Genomic DNA, 16,273 nt, shown 5'->3' with positions numbered 1-16,273 from the left:
ACCTCCAAAAGCTACTTCATTTCTGCTCTCTGCAGACAGAAAGCCACAGCTGGGGCTAGCTGTAGGATATTTACTTGATGTACATTAGGTTACAGTTTATGCCAATCTTATAAATTCTTAAGAATTCAGGGACTGTGCACAGGGGCTTTCCCAGGGCAGGAGAGGTGACATCCAGGGGTGTACTTTCTTACAGCTGCTTGCACACTTGGAGCAGTATCTTACGGTTTCTTAAAAAAAGGGTGGGGGTTAATCATTCATTCATTTGTTGAGATTTTTTTCCCCCTTAGTGGTGACTTTATTGCTAAAGATGTCACCCTTTTCAAGCATAGTATTTTCTGTGCCTATTCCACTGGACATTTTATAAATGACACCAGAGAAATGCTCTACAGTCTCACACAAGTATATGTCCCACAGGGCTCATATAGAGCCAAGCTGGGCCAGGTTTTCACTTGGTCCAAACTATTGCTAGTGGACAGCGAACAACAGAATACCACCCTGGTAATGGTGATTTCTCAGGATCAGCTTGACTCTCAGGCAATAACCGCCTACCGTGCTGCATACGTGTGAGATGTCAGACAGACTCCTCAGGTTGTTAAGTACCTTACGGACGCAGAGCCCGTGGGCTTTTATGTCTGCAGGGCTGATGACACTGAAATCAAACTAGGATGTATGACTAGTCACATCGACTGTTAGTATAAAATCCAACAGAAAAAAATATCATGGCATACTCTTTTCCAACTTTACTTTTGGGGCTTTTCCTCAGCTACTCTATTATTTTACAGGAATTATTAATTCATGGAATGAAATATTCACCCCAAAGTGATCATACTAGTCATCTTCTATGGTCACTTTTAGTAAGAAACACATTGTGACCAATTATACTCCTACTGAATTTAAAGCAAGGCCCCTTCTCTCCTTTACCCTCCACTTCCTCTGCCTCTAGGTTACATTGAACAGGGTTAGGTGCTGGAAGAGAACCGTAGTGGAAATTAAAAGGCTTTTGAAAACTCCATTAACACCCCCTTGGGTATTTTAAATGTCGACATTTGTGTCCAAGGCAGTCTACTTCATTCTGAAAGGTAGAGACTGACAGCTTCCCACTGGCTATCCATCTTAGACCCTATATATCTCCATTTAGGATATTATATAAAACACAGTGTTAGGGTTCCCTATTGGATGTGACCCAGGTGGTTAATAAATAGTATTGCACTGTTGTATGTTGTAGAATTAAAGCATAATTTATCTTTGTTTTCCAGAGGAGCGCCAGTATCGCTGTGAGGACTGCGACCAGCTCTTTGAGTCCAAGGCTGAGCTAGTAGACCACCAGAAGTTCCCTTGCAGCACACCTCACTCTGCGTTCTCCATGGTGGAGGAGGACTTTCAGAAAAAGCTTGACACTGAGAACGACCTTCGGGATGTGCATGAAATCCAGGAGTGTAAAGAGTGTGATCAAGTCTTCCCAGACTTACAAAGGTAGGAGCTGGAGCTTAAAACATGATGGAATGAGGGAAGTTCTGTGACAGCTTCATTCAGATCATGCAGGGCATCAGCTAGGGCAGAATCTGATGCCTTCATCTTACATACAAAAGAAATAAGAAAATTAATAAGACTTCTGTGCTGGTTGGTGTTTTAGGACATGGAATTCAATTGAGTTTCAGCAATTCAGAGATTTGGTCCTTGACCTGAAGTCCTTAACAGGGACCTTAAAGAACTGGATCCTCTGATAATCGGTTCTTTAGCTGTCATGAATTGGTCTAATTGCAGTGAAATCAGAGAAGTGATGATAGTTCAGGTGAGCTAAGGTCTGGACTCATTATTTTTAGGCAGAAATAACTCAGAACGTCTCTGAGTAATATTCACTGACAACAGCAATTTTATCTTTGCAAACAAGCCATGCTAGGTAGAGTTAAGTTAGACTAATCTAGATGTTTAATATGTGATATGTAGCCTTTCAGTCTTGAAACGGTGTGGTACTTCAGGTCATCACAGTAAACATAACTTTTTTTGAGAAATAAATTGTATGGAACTATCCTGTTTCAGCTGAAAATAACAATGTTACAAATGTCTTAAACTGTTGTGAGAAGAGGATCAGGCCCACACTGCGCAGCCACAGCTTGTGTATTTTCATTAAATTAATCTGATTTTAGAAGTAATGAAATGCAAGGACAGTAGAAAACATGTAACTATTTTAGCGATGGTTCCTTGTGGTCAACGGCAAACAGGAGCTTTATGTTGTTCTGCAGAGGAATAATTTTAATACCTTTGGAAATTATGAGTGCGAAGGGCACTTGGCTTCATCTCTTTCTTATTATATCTGTCTGTTTAAATAGATAGATGTACATGCATATATACCTGAAATATGCATAGAGAGGAATGTAAATAGAAAATACAACTTTTACATGATGATCATTTACTTATGTCCTGTCACTGTAGTTTTTGGTGACTACCTAAAATAATGTATTTCAGTGCAGATTACAGCCAACTTGGCAAATTACTGATAGGTGTTTAGAGTGCACAAGAGCTTCTGCAGTACTTCCCTCATGAATTTACATCTTAATGCTTTCATTTTGAGGATGGGGGAAAAGTTGCCCTCAGCCAACATTTAATAATAATGCTGAGATATTTCAATAACAAAATCCTGGGCCAGATCCTCAGCTGTAATAAGGCAGTGCATTTCTTTTGAAGCCAGTTTATAACAGCAGAAGACCTGGGCTCATATCTTTTGCTTTCAGCCAGAGCCTGTACCGTAGCTTCTACATGTCTGTGTTGCCTTCTTTTCTCTCTGCACTGTGTGGGTACAACCTAAGTGACAGCATTAACTGCCCTTTTGGAGACAGCAGGATGTTGCATTGTTTAATTATCAGTTGCCCCTTAAATAATGACTTATCAATTAGTAGAGTATTTCATCAGTTCATATTTTTCACAGAAATCTTTACTGGTAGGTAGACCAGGATCTTACTCTATCACAGGTGGTGTCTGCTGAGGTCGGATGTTAGCACAGATGATTTTGTGCACCTACAGGGGCGACCGCTTTGGACAGCTGGTACTGAGCGTTTCAGGTGCCGTTTCTGCAAGATGCAGCACCCTTTCCCAAAACACAGACTCTCTTAGGTCCTCTTGACCGAGTGGAGGTTGTTCAGCACTGTGCATGAGGTCTCCAATCAGCACGTCACATGACCCAGTCCTTATGCTTCGCAAAATTAATGACACTACCACAAAAGTTAAAACACGGCGTGCCAAACGTTGCTCTCTGTGTATTTGGTCAGCCCCACTGAGTGTGGACTTGTGCAGGCGTAATGCCTTATTCACCGGGTGATATTGAGCAGAATTTGGATCCACATGTCTGATTTTCAGTCTGAGTGATTGATTTGAAAGGGCTGATGTAGGTAGATCAGGTCTGAAGGGCTGCGGTCATGTGAGCGAGGGAAAGGCCTGGACAGTAGCATTTTCACACGCTGTGAGTTATTCCGTGTTAAAGTTCTTTTCTGCCCGCGAACTAGAGGACAGTATCTAACATATGGGAATCATTGAACAAATGTAAATTTAGCTTAAAATATTAAATATTGAAGAGAAAAGGCAGAAAACAAAGAACGAGTCATCATAAATAGATGGGCAGTACGGTGAGAAAGAGTGAAAAATGAGATAGAAGGCAGTCATTCTCTGAACTCTTGAATTATTGAAAGGCTAATACATGACAAAGACAGTTCACAGCAAAAAAGTCCAGAAGTGTGCTATATACAGATTATATAAAACAAAAGCCCTGAATGACCTGTGCTTGAGGGTGTGCGTAATTAAACTGAGAAATAGCTGAGTAGGAAGATTGAGATCTGGATGTCTGTGTTGGGGGCAGATACAGCTCTGGCATTAATGGGACATCGCGTAGCCGCGTTAGGCATCCTGGGAGCCGGTGCCAGCGTGGGGGACAAGAGCCTCTCTAGGTCTTTCGGCAAATTTGTTTGTGAGTGCCTGATGGAAGTTCGGTTGTCACAGAGGTGTTAGGAGAGGAAGCCAGAATTTTTTTTTCCCCAGAAGGAAAGAAGAGCCTGAGAGGGGTAGAAGTAAGCAGCATCTGCAGGATGACAGCATTGCCATTAGCTGTGGCTGAGAATGAAAGTTGCTAGTCAGACTGCAAAACCCAAAACAGACTGTAAATCCAGCAGCTTTTGTGCCCTGGCTCAGCCGGGCTCGGTGGGAGATGCACGTGAGGAAGGACTGTAGGAGCTGCCCCGTGTTGGCAGGACGGCATTCAGTCTGATGCTAAAAATTTTGGCATTTTTGTGTAGCTGCTTCTACGTTACGTGGTGAATCTTTCCTGTTTTACTCAAGCAATAGTGTGAGTCACAACTTTATATGTGACCAAGCAATGCAGGCATGAAGAAATGTATTTGCTCTAAATCAATGCTAAAACAGCAATTCAGAAAATTAAGAATTGAATTCAGAGAATTGAATTCAGAATGGATTCAGGGATGTGCAACAAAAAATACACTCGATTGAATACACTATGAATAGACTGAATAAACAACTAAGAAGTGAATGCATAAGCAACTACTTAATTGAACATAGTTATAATAATCAAGCTGTAACTTTAATCTTAGTGTACCGTATTTAGAGACCTGATTCTGATCACTTACACTAGGTCTGTCCTACTGCAGTAGAGTTATTCTTGATCTGTTTCTGCCATAAGAAAAATTGGGCTGCCATTGAAAGAGTGGAATTACATGAGGTAGTAGGATCCAAGGTGTATTTCGAGTGAAAGTAATATGGTAGAAATAATTCAGACTGCAGGGAAGAATTACCAGAGTGAAATATTGAGAGGTGTATGAAATAATCTCCTTAGGGAGGGATGGAAGCATCATCTCCTGGAGCTTTTGCAAGTGGCCTGGCAAAACATTAGACGATGTATTACTCCGGTACGGAGGGAGATCCTGCCTGGAAGCTGGGCTGGGCCGCATGCTCGATGCTGCTGATCAAAACTCAGCGGCCATGGGTCTGTCAGGATTGGGCCTCTGGGGCTTTTTGCGCTAGTTGCTGTAATTATATGCTCTGCTTGGTCTTCTCTTCCTGGCGCTCCATCTCTGTTGCTATGCTGATCTGCAAATCGCCGATAAACCCAAGTTTCTGTGTGGATGCTGCCGGGACCTCACTAAGCCTGTCTCTGTTTCTGCAGCCTGGAGAAGCACATGCTGTCGCACAGCGAGGAGAGGGAGTACAAGTGCGATCAGTGCCCCAAAGCTTTTAACTGGAAGTCCAACTTGATACGTCATCAGATGTCGCATGACAGCGGGAAGCACTACGAGTGTGAAAACTGTGCCAAGGTACAGTGAATTTGTAGGCTGTTGGGCCTTGCTCGTGTTCTTGAATGTGCAAGGCTAGGAAAGCAGGGCCGCAGTGAGTCAGGACTCAGGAGTTCATATTGGTACTTCTGCAGTGGTCCAGCTTGTTTCTCTAGGATTTACCAGGATCTATGGGCAGAATTTGTGGGTTCGGCCCCTAGCGAGAGGGGTCTGGAGCTCCTGAGAGCAGCTGAGCAGTGAAGGTTATTAACTGCCTGACTTGCAAGCCCTGAGCACTCTTTCAGGAGGGGAATGGGGACCTGCTTTCCTCAATTTGATTGTAATCACAGAGCATAATGAGTATGCTTTGAATTGCCTCAGTATGTCTTACCAGCATAACTGGTACCTACTGCAAATATCCTGGCTCTGGGGGGCAAGAATCCCTGCTGGAAATGCAGGGTGGATGGATGCACCTTCCCATTCCCTGGGACTCCTAGTTGCAGGGGTTATTACATCTGGTGTAATGGTTACAAAAGGATTCACAGAACCACTAAATATTTGGCTAAACCTGGGAAACAGGCCCATTTTTTTGGGGCACAGCTTCCATTGACTTCCATTTAGCAAGACTGAGATACAACAAGCAGCCAAAGTCAGAGAGTTTTTAAATCTTAAAAAGCTCCCAATAACCCTGAGGCTTGAATTTGAAAAACTCTGATGCTTGTAATAACTGGCTTCATCTGCAGTTAAGTTTCTTGGTTAATCAGTACTCATTTCCTAGCAGGTTTTCACGGACCCCAGCAACCTTCAGAGGCATATTCGTTCCCAGCATGTTGGGGCTCGTGCTCACGCTTGTCCAGAGTGTGGCAAAACCTTTGCCACTTCTTCAGGCCTCAAACAGCATAAACACATCCACAGCAGTGTCAAACCTTTTATATGTAAGTCTTCAACTAAACATCTTCAGTTAAGTGTATTTCTCTTGTCAAAAAGCAGCATTACCTGGAAGCAGAAGGTTGCATTGTGCTTCCATTGAATTACCCACTGGTTTCATGGGGGTTGGCTTGCACTTTGAATTATTAAATGAGTTTTGGGTAGTTCACAGTCCAGTACAAAGCATTCTTTTCATATGATTTTCATTTTCAGGCAGACACTGTATAAATGTAGCTGTTGTCCCTGCAATATATTTCCATGCACAGATGGCAAAGAGCAAGCTGCAAGTAAGATTTAGCTAAGAGCCAGCGATACCAGGCTTGGAGGTTGCAGACTCGTGTTGTTTTAAACCAGCCTCAGCTGGTTGCTCTCGTCTCCTGCCTCCCTTGTGCGAGCCTCAGCCCATGCATGCCGCGTGCTGTGCTGGATCCCACCCGCTGATCCCGAGGCCCACACGGCAATAGTGCTGGCCCGGGGGAGGAGGTGGGAATGCCGGGCTGTGATGGGCAGGGGAGGAAGGCAGAGGCTGACCTGTCTGGCAGCAGCCTGCACTTCAGTTGACTTAAGGAGAGGTGAGCCCACAGTCTGGATGGGTTGGGAATTAGGTAGAACCAGCCTGCTGTGCTTTAGAAATTAATTGTAGGCCGCAAGTCTATAGCATCTATAGCAGATTAGATACCATGGTATTCATTGGAATTGGAAAAAATAAACCATAAAGCCAGTGCATTTCAATTGGAGAAGATTGCCTCACTCTTTGAGGCTTCTTTGCATGTCCTGTATTTAAGTATTGAGTTTAGCTGTTAGATCTTTACAGACAATTGTGCCAGCAATAAAAAGTGCCTTCTCTGTGAGCCTAGCTCTGTAGTGAGATATAAGACAGATCCTCAAAGTCTCAAGGATTGCATGTGCCGCCTAGCCAGATCCTTCTACGAGATGGGGAAAGCTTGACACACGATAACATTGCAAGCTGTTTTCCTTTCAACAGGGAAGCAGGGGCAGGAAATATTTAAGAATGTTGTTCTTGTTGCTGTTAAGCTCCACCACAGTCTTTTTGAGCACCTGTTATGGCTTGAAAAGCACCTGCTTTGACCACCTCCCCTACTTGTTTTCTAAATTTCTTCATCTTCTGCAGTTCTCAACACTAAATTACCAAAATATCATTCTGATGCTTTTTTTCCAGTGGACCATATTTTCTGTACTGATAATTTATACTAAGTTTGATGGATGGAAGTAGCGCTGCATCCAGATAAAGAGGCTGCCAAGCTCTAAGGCCAAGCAGAAGGTTACTCCCATAGCAGAGCACAGTAAAGTTGCACTTCCCCCCTATGCAATATGGTCCTGTTCTCTAGGGTGTGAATCCCCACAGCTGCGGCATTAAACTCCACAGTATATTGAAACACCCAGCTTAGCTTCCTATGAAGCAGTAAAACGGTCTTAATAATACATCAGGGGAAGCACTAATGGCGTGAAAGGCTTGCTCATGTGAAGCCTGCATGTCTGCCATTAGTTAGATAATACTTATATTTGGACTTTTGGTATGAGGAGATGTATAACTAGCTAGATCCAATTATAACCATTGCTAGTAATTTTTAAACCTGGGATTACTGGTTTACTAATTATACTTAAAATGTATAATTATTAGAAAACCATAACTTCTGGCCAGGTAGGGAATTTTCAGGTAATACTGTTGCGGTCAATGCCCTATGTAGGAGCGACACCTCTCTTAAATTAAATCATATCTGAAATGCTGTTTGTTGGTGTGTATTCTGATAAATCGACACAGCCATTGATATTCTTGAAATTTACAGTATGAGAGATGAAAAAACATTGAACAGTCTACGAATAATAGCCGTGTAATTATAGAAGAAAAGAATTTGGAGACCACATGTTCGGTAGGCTTTTCTGAGCAATGGGGGGGAGCTGGTAGAAAACGGGGGTGGGAGGTGGGGTCACCTAAAGTAGATATCTGTTTTCCACCAAAAGGCCACACACCATGATTTACTCTACCAGTCTGTTTATGGCAACTGTCTCTTATTACAGTATACCGCCCAAGCTTGAGTGAAAACTCACCAACACTAAGGTAATTACTCACTGCCTTCACAAAATCTCCAGCCTCTCCAAATAGAAACCACATGCCATAATAGACGGAACATATATTCGAGATAGTACTTACAGTAATTTTTTTAATAAGCAGAAAATTTGCAAACTTAACTGCGAGCTATTTTTTTGGGTTCTGAGACAATCACGGTACAGAGTGTACTTAAACATGAGATGAATTTTTGCAACTTGGGAGACAGAGTGGGAGTTTGTGTAAAACCTGGGGTCTATACAGCAATAAAAACTGCAAGGAGAGAAGCTTCCCTTACAAGTTAGCTGCTTGAAAGTATGGCACTACAATTTAAAGGATGTAATAAGGTGTAACAGGAGAAATCAAACCCAGCTTCTGTTGCTTTGATACGTGGAAGCAATTAAAGTTGATAACCATCCCCCCCATCTACTAAATTTTAAGCAAAGCTTTGCTTGGAAATAAAAGCCATGCAGTGAAAAAGAGGTAGATCCTGTAACAATAGCTTATCTGACTAGTCCTCCCTCCTGGGAGTATTCGCAGTGGCCCAGGCAGTGGCATTGATTTATGCACAGAATTCCCCAGCAAAATCAGTGGGACATGTGGTGTAAACTTCAATGTTACATCGAGGCTTCAGTACGACAGTGCCCATGAGTAGGACTGCACTGGTGAGTAAGGGCTTCGGACCTGGGCCCAAAATTTCTTTGTCAGCCTTGGAAGCCATGTGTTTCATAGACTGCCTGTTAGAGATGAGAGGCATCTTGACCGAGAAGTACCTCATTAAATAGTTGTATATAACTTCTATGCTTAAAAAGGTAAACTTGGCAGTACAGCTATTAATTATTTCATTGAAATTGCAATAATACATATTTACGGATTTTAGTTGCCATGATTGATTTAATTTAGTTTCAAAACCCAGATAACATGCATTAGTCATTTAGAAGATTAATTTGCATCTCCTTAAATAGTTTGTAAGGATATCCTTAAATCGTAAATGTATATTTTTGCTTTTCTCTGGAAGTAGAATATTTCTCAGTTCTGTTGACTTTTGAATATATTAATGGAGAATAATAAATTGATAATGTATTGATATTCTTTTAAGGAGAACTTCCCTAGCTTTTGGAAGAACAGATCTGTGTCAGTACACACTTTTTCCTCTGGTTACCAGTCTAGTCTTACCCAACTGAAAAGTTAAATTTGATATGGTCATGGGAATAAGAAGCAGGTTCTTACCATGACCTGTTAGAAGATCAGAGTCCATAAAATATGATTTGTTTTACATTATATATTAGCCTTGTATAAGTATGAATTTTTGAAAGGACAAATGGAGATTTTTTTCTGAAAAAATATATCTGGTCTAATGCTCAGCTGGAGTATATTAGATATAACTCCATAACTGTTGATGGAGTTATCCTGCTTTATAGAAGGAGACGAATTGGTCCATAATATCCCAGATGAAGACTGTGCAACTCTTCTGCTACACCTGCAAAAGCTGCGCCATTACAGACAGTTTAACTTTGGTTTGTGTGATCAAGCTGATGGGAGCGATGGGAGCTTTTTGTGCAAGACCTCAGGAATGAGGGGAAGGGGTGCACAATGCCTTAAGTTTGACTGGAGGGACTTGATTTTGTACCGTGAAGTACAGCATTGGCTTTATTTGTGGGAGCAAGGCCTTTATGCCTGTGATTAGGATAAAAACAGCAGAAAGGTAGCAGAAAAGATTGGCACTTACTGCTGCAACGAATAAACAACCAATGCTTCTATGTTAAATAGGTGGATAAAATCTTCCTAAAAAGATAAACAGAAAGCACTTATTAACAGAAAATGAAGCATTCTAGCAGGCAACTAGAAAAAAAATCTCTTCTCTTCTTTCTTTTTTCCTTTCCTCTCTTTTCTTTCCTCTTTTCTTTTTTCTATTTTCTTCTCTCTTTTCCTCTTTTCCTTTTTTCTTTTCTTTCCTTTTTCTTGTTCTTGTGCTTTTTCTTCTTGTTCTTGTTCTTCTTTTTCTTCTTCTTTTCTATCTTTTTGCTTTTCTTTCTTTTCTTTCCTTGTGAATGAAGGTTTCTAACAGGAACAATAACTGATACACAGCAACAAGCTCTCTTCCTGAATTACTGCATTGCAAATTTCCTGTGTTTGGGCCCAATTCTGCACTCTTTGCCTCATGAATTGTCTCAGGGATGTCACTGGGACGTGAATAGGGAAGGCTGGTCTGCGCCGTGCCGGCAGGATCAGGCCCTCAGACAATGGGAGCATTGTTGCTGAGATATGAGGCAGCCTGCTAAAGAGGTAAACAGTTAAGACATGACAACAAGTGGTGGAGTTTCTCAAGGGCAGAGATTCAGAAGAGCAGGAAGGTTAGCACAGGCCCCGATGTGAGTGGAAGTTAGAGGACGTGATTACAGTTCATGGGAACCAACAGTGCAGGATGGGATTCATTCAATTCAGTTTCCTTTGCAAGCTTAAAATAGAGCCATTGTAAATTATGTCAGACTGTCTCAAATCTTGAAAATGATTGTTAAAAAGACCTCAGAATACACAATGTGCATTGTTGTGTGGCTTTGATGTGTGAAAGATGAGAGCTTATGATATAACGCAAATTAAATAAAAATAAAGTGGCCACATGCTTTTTCCTGGCTGAAAAAAAAGAGAGGATTTATTACAGAGAGATAACGCCACTTACTGTTAATGTTGTTTTGTTTTTAAACAAAGCTAGAGCCTGTACTACTAGAAGCAAGGTAGTCCAGAGGTGCTGAGAAATTTTAGAATAAGAAAGAGCACAACCTTGGAGCTTGTCTGATGTTTCTGCTAGCCCAAAGGATATAAAATTCCCCAAAAGCTAACCTAAGGTAAATGTAAGAAAAAAAACCTGAATGAATGTCAAACTTGTGTTGGGAATTGCACTGCTGGTCCGCTTTGAAACATTAAGCCTGGCTCAATTTCTCTAGGTCTGAATAAGGGTTATTGAAGGCCCTTTAGAGGTCCTCCTTGGCCAGTGCAGGCTTCCAAAGCACACGTAAGCTCTGCAGTGATGGTGGTCAGCTGCTTGGGCCTGGAAGCACTTACGTGCTTGATTATCCGTGGCTATCGCTGTGACCTTCGGTGGGACTGCTCGGACAACTCGCTGGCGTTGTGTGCAGGAAGGGTGGCAGTGGAGGGAGCTCAGGGTTATTCTCCTACAAACCACAGTTTGACTAGTAGACCTCTAATCTAGGTGCTACCCCAGTAACTTGCTCACTAAGGTTTGTAGCAGTCAGAAAATCAAAGATGTTGTTGCATGCTTTCTCAATGCAGTGAAGGCAAGGTAGGAAATAAAATTTTGGGGGTATCGACTCTAGCTGTAGATGGAATATTTCAGGAAGAGGCAAAAATCCCATTCACAGTTCAGTCTTCACAGTGGGGTGTCCTGGTCTGCACTGATTACAGGACCACTTTCCTGCTAATGAAAATGTTTGCAGGAAACTGCTCCAACATGCTAAATGTTGCAGTCTAAATCAGGCCCATCAGGTCGAGGTAGATCTTCCCTCCGTGGCTTCAGGCTTTCTCCAGCTGCTGCTTTTGTGAGGCTGAAGTTACTGCCACCCCAGAGGAGTTTGAAAGGAAATCCACTGAGCTGTTTAGAGCATCAGACATGCAAAAAAATACCGCTGCATTTTTAAAGGAAATTGTTGTAGAAATATGGTATATTTTTTCACAATGTAGTATATTTTTTCACATGCGAGGGAGAAATAAGCAATATTAAGACTAATAACGTTGTTAAGATGTGGAGTTTAGAGTCATGGCTTCCAAGGCACCTGTTGCTATATCACAGTGACCATATGCATTACACGAATAGAAATACTTGGGACAGGTGAGAGTACTTGACTGAGGTTATTTTAGAAACCGTAGCTTAGACTTCCGCAAGATTAACTTCTTAATTGTAAATGGAAAAAAATGTTGTTTGTTAATAATAGCATGTGCTTGTAAATATCTGGTTGCCTCCTTCTTCACCTCTTTTATATCCTTGGCATCTTTTAGACTGAAAGCTCTATGCGGCAGCTGCTCTGGCTGCCTCTGGTCTGGCCCTGCAAATATTAATTTTCATGAATAACTTTACACGTGCGACTAGCGACATAAATGAATGTCTTCAGACAGATAGTCATTCAAAGGCAAAAGTGCTTCATATGGTGTTACAGCCCTGAGGCCACAGCTCCTCTCCGGGCTCCGGGTGCTAATGCAATATGAAATAATGGTTCCAAGTATGCAAGTCTGTGCGATACAAAGAGGAAACAAGGAAGCAAACTTTACCTTTTAGTGATTTCAGACCTTTTCTGGTTTGTTGGAGGGGTTCTTTTGTGCTGTCTTTAGACATTTGTCTGCTTGGATGCCTTGCTTTGGAATAGTACGGTAGCTTTTCATACATTTGTGCAACCAGACTTCTCCTTATGACTTCCGAATTGACATTTGGAGGGTAAAAAATTGTTTTATTTGCAAAATTTTGAGGGTGGGGGAAATTACCATAAAGCCTGAGATTTGTTGTTGTTGTTGTTTACATACAGGTGAGGTCTGCCATAAATCCTATACTCAGTTTTCAAACCTTTGTCGTCATAAGCGCATGCATGCTGATTGCAGAACCCAAATCAAGTGCAAAGACTGTGGACAAATGTTCAGCACTACGTCTTCCTTAAATAAACACAGGAGATTTTGTGAGGGCAAGAACCATTTTGCAGCAGGAGGATTTTTTGGCCAAGGCATTTCACTTCCTGGAACCCCAGCTATGGATAAAACGTCCATGGTTAATATGAATCATGCAAATCCGGGCCTTGCTGACTATTTTGGAGCCAATAGGCATCCTGCTGGTCTTACCTTTCCAACAGCTCCTGGATTTTCTTTTAGCTTCCCTGGTCTGTTTCCTTCAGGCTTGTACCACAGGCCACCTTTGATACCTACTAGTTCTCCTGTTAAAGGACTACCAAGCACAGATCAGACAAACAAAAGTCAAAGTCCCCTCATGACAAATCCTCAGATACTGCCAGCTACACAGGATATTTTGAAGGCACTAAATAAGCAACCATCTGTAGGTGAAAATAAGCCAGTGGAGCTTCAACCAGAGAGGTCCTCTGAAGAGAGGCCGCATGAAAAACTCAGTGACCAGTCAGAGAGTAGTGACCTTGACGATGTCAGTACCCCCAGTGGCAGTGACCTGGAAACCACCTCTGGCTCTGATCTGGAAAGTGACATTGAAAGTGAGAAAGAGAAATTTAAAGAAAATGGTAAAATGTTCAAAGACAAAGTAAGCTCTCTTCAGAATTTGGCTTCAATAAATAATAAGAAAGAACACAGCAATCATTCCATTTTCTCACCATCTTTAGAGGAGCAAACTGCGGTGTCAGGAGCTGTGAATGATTCTATAAAGGCTATTGCTTCTATTGCTGAAAAATACTTTGGTTCAACAGGACTTGTGGGGCTGCAAGACAAAAAAGTTGGAGCCTTACCTTACCCTTCCATGTTTCCCCTCCCATTTTTTCCAGCATTCTCTCAATCAATGTATCCATTTCCTGATAGAGACTTGAGACCGTTACCCTTGAAAATGGAGCCCCAATCACCCAGTGAAATTAAGAAGATCCCAAAGGGAAGCCCTGAGTCTCCCTTTGACCTCACCACTAAGCGTAAGGAGGAGAAGCCAGTTACTCCTATACCCTCAAAGCCAGCAGCTCCACCTGTGACAAGCCAGGACCAGCCTCTAGATCTCAGCATGGGCAGCAGAAGTCGAGCCAGTGGCACAAAACCAGCCGAGCCTCGGAAAAACCACGTCTTTGGTGAAAAGAAAGGAGGTGACCTTGAACAGAGGAAAGCTTCTGAGTCTTCTTTGCAGCATGCCAGACCGACTCCGTTCTTTATGGATCCCATTTACAGGTAAAAAATTATGCTGGATCTCAGCATCCTTCAGTATAGCTAGTTAGACCTCTCTACGCTGCCTGCACGCAGATGCAGGACAACCCTGTCCCCTCTCCCTCCGGCCCTGTAGGCATCGTTGCAGGGAGACAAGGCTAACCCGGACACCCAGCCTCAGATCTGAACTGTTCAGATCAAACCCCATGTCTTGCAATTCTGTAGTTAGCAAGTGTTCGTTACTGCCCTATTTGAAGGGAGTCATTAGTTTAACACACACGGCTTAACGTGCAGAAGTCGAATATATTCTCTTACTGTAAATGAATTGGCATCAGCATTGTATGTTTGTATATTTTGTATATTGTATCTGTGAAAACACTGGTTTGCAACAAATTACTTTTCTTCCATAATGCTTCCCACCTGGCTTTACCTCCCCTTTCCTCTTCTGTTCCCTGAAAATCAGAGTGCATTTCAGAAGGTTGTCAGGGCCAATTGTACACCACCTTTTTAGTTCCTCCTGTGTTAAAAAGGAGCATCTCATAGGTAAGGCAAAGATGCAAAGTTGTCCTAAGGTGTGTAAAGAGTATGGAAATTCAGAGTTAATTGTGCCTTTTTTTACATTGATTTGAGCAATGTGTTGATTTTTTTAGGCATTTCATTAACACAGGTGAGGGCACAAAGTCCTTGTGTATGCAAAAACTAACCAAGGGGTTACTTAATCTGATCTACCTTATTAAATCAGTGGGAGCTTTGCTTTTGACTTTGGGCACACAAGTAGGCACTGACAGTGAACTGAGGTTTTAAAAACCGGTTGTAAAAACCTGGTCTCTCTGTGCCTTCCAGTAGGGCTGACATTGATTTCCCTGGGATTTCGCCTGTGTCCTGTGTACGTCAGCCGCTGTTTGCCCTTTGCCATTCTGCTTGCATATCTGTAATCCGCAATAGCCATGCATCTAGATTAGTCTGCAGGAACAGAGAAGTAGAGAAATACTCGCCATAAAAATGCTTGTCCGTAATCTAAATGACCCATTTTACAGACTGCTGTTAAAAAAAATTTACTGACATGGAAATGATCTTACTTTTTACTTTATCTAAAAAAGAAGTGCTCATAGCAAAACTTTTGCAGAATGCTCTCACCTAAGACAACAGGTATGCATTATGAAGAAACAGGATACGAGGCTGCCTATCGAGGTGGTTTTATTCAGGCCAGATTGGTATCTGTATTAGACCATAGGATTTCTTTGCGTCATATTTGTTTTAAATGCCTGAAGCAGTGGAAGCAACTCCGATTTTATGCTCCTGCCTTACAGACTAATGAAATTATGCAAATTCTGCCAGCGTAGCACGAGGCCAGTTGTTACTGAGCCTTCCTTTGTCGTGAGTTATATAACGACAACAGGATCTCTCCCTTAAACCATGCACATCAATAGTAGAGAAAGCAAAAAGACCTCAAATTTCCATACTGCTTCTGAATTATCAGCATTGTGTTCCATTACCTAAATGCATGCATTAGTTGATCGCAATCTTTATTGCTGATATAGCAGATTGGTTGCATTCCTTCGAGCCTGTATTTCTCATGCCACGCTGTGCAGCGCAAACTTTGTGTGCACAAAGAGCAGTTTCCAGGGTCGTGGCTGCAATGTCTCACACGGGCCGATGAGAAGAGACCTATTGCTCAGAGCTCCTCGTGCCTTGAATTCCACTCCTGTGAGTGGAAAATGCACTCGGGCCATATTTCTTCATAAAAGTTCTTGGTAGTTAGTCATTGGTTTCTGTTATCATTATTACTGGTTTTCTAAAATGGGATTATTTCCTATGTAAGTGGTATAATCTCCCTTCAGTCGCATTTTACAACCCCCACTAGTAGTAATGAGTTGTACGTGGGTATCGAGAGTTGACTGTACTTCCTTAGCTTTTACCATTATCTCTGAAAAACAAATTACTTGATGTTTAATTGACTATTTTAAACATGAGTAGCTGTATAATTATTAATATTTGAGACTGATTCATCACAAGCAAATCTAATTTTAACATTTACAGAGTAGAGAAAAGAAAGTTAACTGACCCGCTCGAAGCTTTAAAAGAAAAATACTTGAGACCTTCCCCAGGATTCTTGTTTCATCCACAAGTAAGTATT

The 16,273-nt window shown here is 41.9% G+C and overlaps 1 protein-coding gene across 7 annotated transcripts in view; it reads left to right on the top strand.

The window, feature by feature from the left end:
* Window positions 1–16,273, top strand: part of MECOM (MDS1 and EVI1 complex locus) — a 363,383-nt gene that overhangs the window by 323,521 nt on the left and 23,589 nt on the right. For 4 of the 7 annotated variants that reach the window (XM_064516590.1, XM_064516588.1, XM_064516592.1 and 1 more), the window contains 5 exons: window positions 1,257–1,473; window positions 5,168–5,315; window positions 6,052–6,208; window positions 12,804–14,160; window positions 16,177–16,264. In XM_064516590.1, the coding sequence (XP_064372660.1) occupies window positions 1,257–1,473; window positions 5,168–5,315; window positions 6,052–6,208; window positions 12,804–14,160; window positions 16,177–16,264 (1,967 nt within the window). The remainder of the gene's footprint in view (window positions 1–1,256; window positions 1,474–5,167; window positions 5,316–6,051; window positions 6,209–12,803; window positions 14,161–16,176; window positions 16,265–16,273) is intronic. The other 3 variants (XM_064516591.1, XM_064516589.1, XM_064516593.1) reach the window with 2 other exon arrangements.

Source organism: Dromaius novaehollandiae, chromosome 9 (genome assembly GCF_036370855.1).
Source record: "Dromaius novaehollandiae isolate bDroNov1 chromosome 9, bDroNov1.hap1, whole genome shotgun sequence".
Lineage (NCBI taxonomy): Eukaryota > Metazoa > Chordata > Aves > Casuariiformes > Dromaiidae > Dromaius > Dromaius novaehollandiae.
This window is presented reverse-complemented; position numbering and strand designations above follow the sequence as displayed.